The 3,944-nt window shown below is 37.6% G+C and overlaps 1 protein-coding gene across 4 annotated transcripts in view; it reads right to left on the reverse strand.

Annotated features, from left to right (window-relative positions):
- LOC106528028 (lamin A) overlaps positions 1-3,944 on the reverse strand; it is a 40,747-nt gene that overhangs the window by 3,653 nt on the left and 33,150 nt on the right. For all 4 annotated transcript variants that reach the window (XM_014023073.1, XM_014023072.1, XM_014023071.1 and 1 more), the window contains 3 exons: positions 2,859-3,029; positions 1,297-1,422; positions 977-1,196 (listed from right to left, as the gene is read on the reverse strand). In XM_014023073.1, the coding sequence (XP_013878527.1) occupies positions 977-1,196; positions 1,297-1,422; positions 2,859-3,029 (517 nt within the window). The remainder of the gene's footprint in view (positions 1-976; positions 1,197-1,296; positions 1,423-2,858; positions 3,030-3,944) is intronic.

Here is a 3,944-nt window from a genome sequence, read left to right on the forward strand (position 1 = left end):
TTTCAATCCTGACTGTTTTCTGAACAACTTCCAGATAAAATCATTTATAATAATAATAAACTCAGGTAATGTGCTGTAAATTAGAATCCTGTTTTTGATAATTACTCATCAGCTGATCATCTTCAACAGATTTTTCACCCATCGTATCCAAATCTGGATTAAGTCAAATGTGATCAAGATGATGTAATCATTGTTTCAGATTCCTGCTTTAAAAGCTACATTTTTATACCAGGATCATTCTGATCTCATAAACAGAACCAGAGATTTGACCTATTTTGTCTTGTTGGTTCCTATTATACATAAATATTTATGTAGTCTGAATCCTAATTTTATAACATTTTAATGAGGAATTTTTCATTTCATTATGAAGAAGAAATCTCAAATAGTATTTGAATATTGACGTTTCCCAGCTGGAAAGAAACAAAATGTTGCTAGCTTACAGGGAACCTCAAAATTTAAAAGGTGTTTTTCCTCAAAATCAGGTTTTTTTTGTTGCTAATGCTCAAAAAAGTACTAAATATTTTTATGATAATATTTCAGAAATTTCACTCAAATGAAACATTGATAAGGCATTCATTTGTTATTTTGACAAAATGTGATTTTTGTAAGTGTTTTAATCAGAACACTATTTGCCTGTTTCTCCACACCACTTTTAAACTTCAGCCTTGTTCAGATGTGACGGGTCATATCTGAAGGATTTACAGAAAACACAGAGCAGCTGCATGATGGCTGCTGTAGTTTTATTCAAGTAAAAACAGCTCCAATTCTCAGGCAGAACTACAAACACTAATGTGAGATGTAATAAAAATGTATTTAAGACCTAAAATGAAAAATCTGAACATATTTAAAACACAGAAACTCTTGATTTACACAGTTTGTTTGTTTGGTAAAAGTGACGTTAAAACATTGATTTCTCTTCTCTCCTCCAACAACCTTCAGTCCTCTGGACGCCTGGTCAGAGCTAGGTTTGCTCACCTCTCCTCCTCTCCCTCCAGCAGCTTCCTGTAAGCACTGATCTCCATGTCCAGGGCCAGTTTGATGTCCAGCAGCTCCTGGTACTCGTCCAGCTGCTGCTGCATGCGGGCTCTGATATCTGCCATCTCCCTGTCTTTGTCCTCCAGACGCCGCCTCATCAGGTCTCGCTCTCGGGACAGAGCCTCCTCCAGCTCGCGCACTTTAGCCTCACTTCCTGACAGCTGACACACACACACACACACACACACACACACAGATGAGGTGCAGCTCCAGCAGAAACAGGTCAAAGCCAACAGGAGCTCCACACAGATGTGAGGGTACCTTCTTCTGCAGCTGGCTCAGCTGGGACGTCATGCCCTCCAGACGGATCCTGGTCTGCTGCAGCTCCTCGTGAGCGGCTCCCACCATGCTGCTGTTCCTCTCAGCAGAGTGCCGGGCGTTCTCCAGCTGAAACACCACACAATCACAGGCTAAAATATCTGCAGCTGTGTTCGGTTAATTCCCATTTGTGCTGTTACACTTAGATTAATTGCAGAGACATAGTGCCTTACAGTGAACATACAGGGTTTTTATTAATTAGTTCCTTAGTGTTCACATGACTAGTTATGTGAAAAGGGGGAGTTGAAGAAATTATGGGGTTAATGTTATATAGTGATTTTAATTACAGTACACATGATATAGTTTGTTTTATGATAGAACTGTAATGACTGTTAAATATAACTTATATTAATAGCTACATGCCTGTAACAAATTCAACACATAACTGAACTTTTATTTCTTTATTAGAACCAGAGTTGTAAAGTAACTAAGTACAAATGCTTTGTTACTGTACTTAAGTAGAAATTTTGGTTATCTGTACTTTGAGTAATTATTTTTCAGCGTACTTTTTACTTTTACTCATTACATTTTTACACAATTATCTGTACTTTTACTCATTACATTTTTACACAATTATCTGTACTTTCTACTCACTACATTTTTTAAAAAGGGAAGAAGTAGAAAGTCGTTACTACTATTTTATTCTGAGTTGTTATTAGTTAAAAAAATACTATCCTGATAAATTGTGTCTCCTGGATGGAGTGAATTTAATTGTGTTGGATGAGAAGTATAAATATATACCATTCTGACACACTATTATCTTGTACACAACCCATCACAGCTGCACGCTGTTAGAAAATATATTTTTTGGAGAAGTCACCTCCCAATAAATGTCATTTAGGAAAATCTAACTGCTCACTTTTACTCAGTACTTTTACTTTTAATACTTAAGTAGATTTTGTGTCAGAAAATTTACTTTTGATGCTTAAGTACAAAAAATATCAGATACTTTAAGACTTTTACTCAAATAATATTTTTAGAGAACACTAATTTTTACCAAAGTATTTTTATGATGAGATGATAAGAAGTACGTTTACTCAAGTATCACTTTGAGGTACCTTATACAGCACTGATTAGAACAGATTATTATTGTGTGGGGGTTGTGGCTCCAGAGTTTAGGGACCCCCTCCACTGATGATGTAATGAAATAGGCGGAGCCAGGCCCTGGAGCTTTTGTTGAAACTCATAGTATTTCCTGGTTGCGGTCTGAACTCTTGGTGATTCATTAAAGACCAGACTTTAGCCTGAGCCTCTCCTGGGGTTTTGTACGTTACTCTTTAATGATTCTCTCCAGGCATTTGCACCTTCTGTTTGGTTTAGCCCACATTCTGGAAACGAACATGAATAACTTTATTTTCTTTCAGCTGCACACGTGCTGCAGAGAACCCAGTGAAACCTGGATTTATTGTTTGATCTCAGCTCTTTTCTGTCAATCCTTCAAACAGTAACAGTGTTTGGCCTGTAGGTGGCGACAGAGCTGCGTCTCCTGCACCATGTGGACCAACCTTGGAGTTGTAGGTCTTCTCCAGCTCCTCCTTGTAGAGGTGGACCTGCTGTTCGTGCTGCGCCCTCAGCTCAACCAGAGCAGCAGCCAGCTTGCTCTCAAACTCCAGCTGCCGCCCGCTGTCCACCTCCACCATGCGGGACTCGTAGCGCCGCTTGGAGTCACGCAGCTCCTGCAGGAAACAGAAGAGCAGCGGCTCAAACAAACTTAGCTCTTTGTTTAACTGGGTTCATTCATTATGAGCAGTGATTAACTCTCCACTAGCAGAGACCTGCGTCAGTCAGCAGATCTGCACCCAGTCTGAAGGGGATAGAAATGTTTGTCAAACATGAAGTTAGAACATGTTTGAAGGAACGGAGTACTTCAGTCCAGGGAATTAAATTATGGAATAATCTGGAAGATGACATTAAAAATGCCACATCAATATGTATATTTATTTATATTAGAGTTATTATTGGAGCTAAATGTGTGTGAATGTGTGAGTGACTGTGAGTGTAAACAGCTTTGGGGTCCGGAGGGACTTGATAAAGCTCTCTAAGTTCAGTACATTTACCATAAATACAGAGATCATACAAACCCAATACTTGCACAGTTGAATACTGAAACTTCAGGATTTCATTGAGTACAACATTTTAAATTTTATGTATAAAGCACATAAAATAATGTTAAACAATATTCAGGTCAGATTTATTAAAAGGGAAAGAGAATATAACTTAAAAGGTATTGAGATCTTTAAAAAAATGCTGATGGACAGATGTATTTCAGTTGAGTGTGTTAGGTTGTGGAACGGTCTGATAGTGAGATGAAACAGTTTAAATCTTTGTGTTTAAAAACAACTTGAAGGTTGTTATGTTGAAGCGTTGTGTTACTGATGAAGGTGATGTTCTGTTTGTATTTTATGTTCATGGAGTTCTTTTGTTTTTCTTTTTCCCTGCATGCTGACAGTGGACTTGTCTGGAATTGATTTTTTTTTTTCGTAAATAGGGGCAGATATTATAAGTTTATACTTCTTCCTGCTCCCTTTTTACACATGATTTTATTTATTTTTTGCTTGTTTGTTTTGTTTGTTTTTTTATTTTTGACTTTT

The sequence above is a fragment of the Austrofundulus limnaeus genome, unplaced genomic scaffold (assembly GCF_001266775.1).
Source record: "Austrofundulus limnaeus strain Quisiro unplaced genomic scaffold, Austrofundulus_limnaeus-1.0 Scaffold356, whole genome shotgun sequence".
Taxonomy (NCBI): Eukaryota; Metazoa; Chordata; class Actinopteri; order Cyprinodontiformes; family Rivulidae; genus Austrofundulus; species Austrofundulus limnaeus.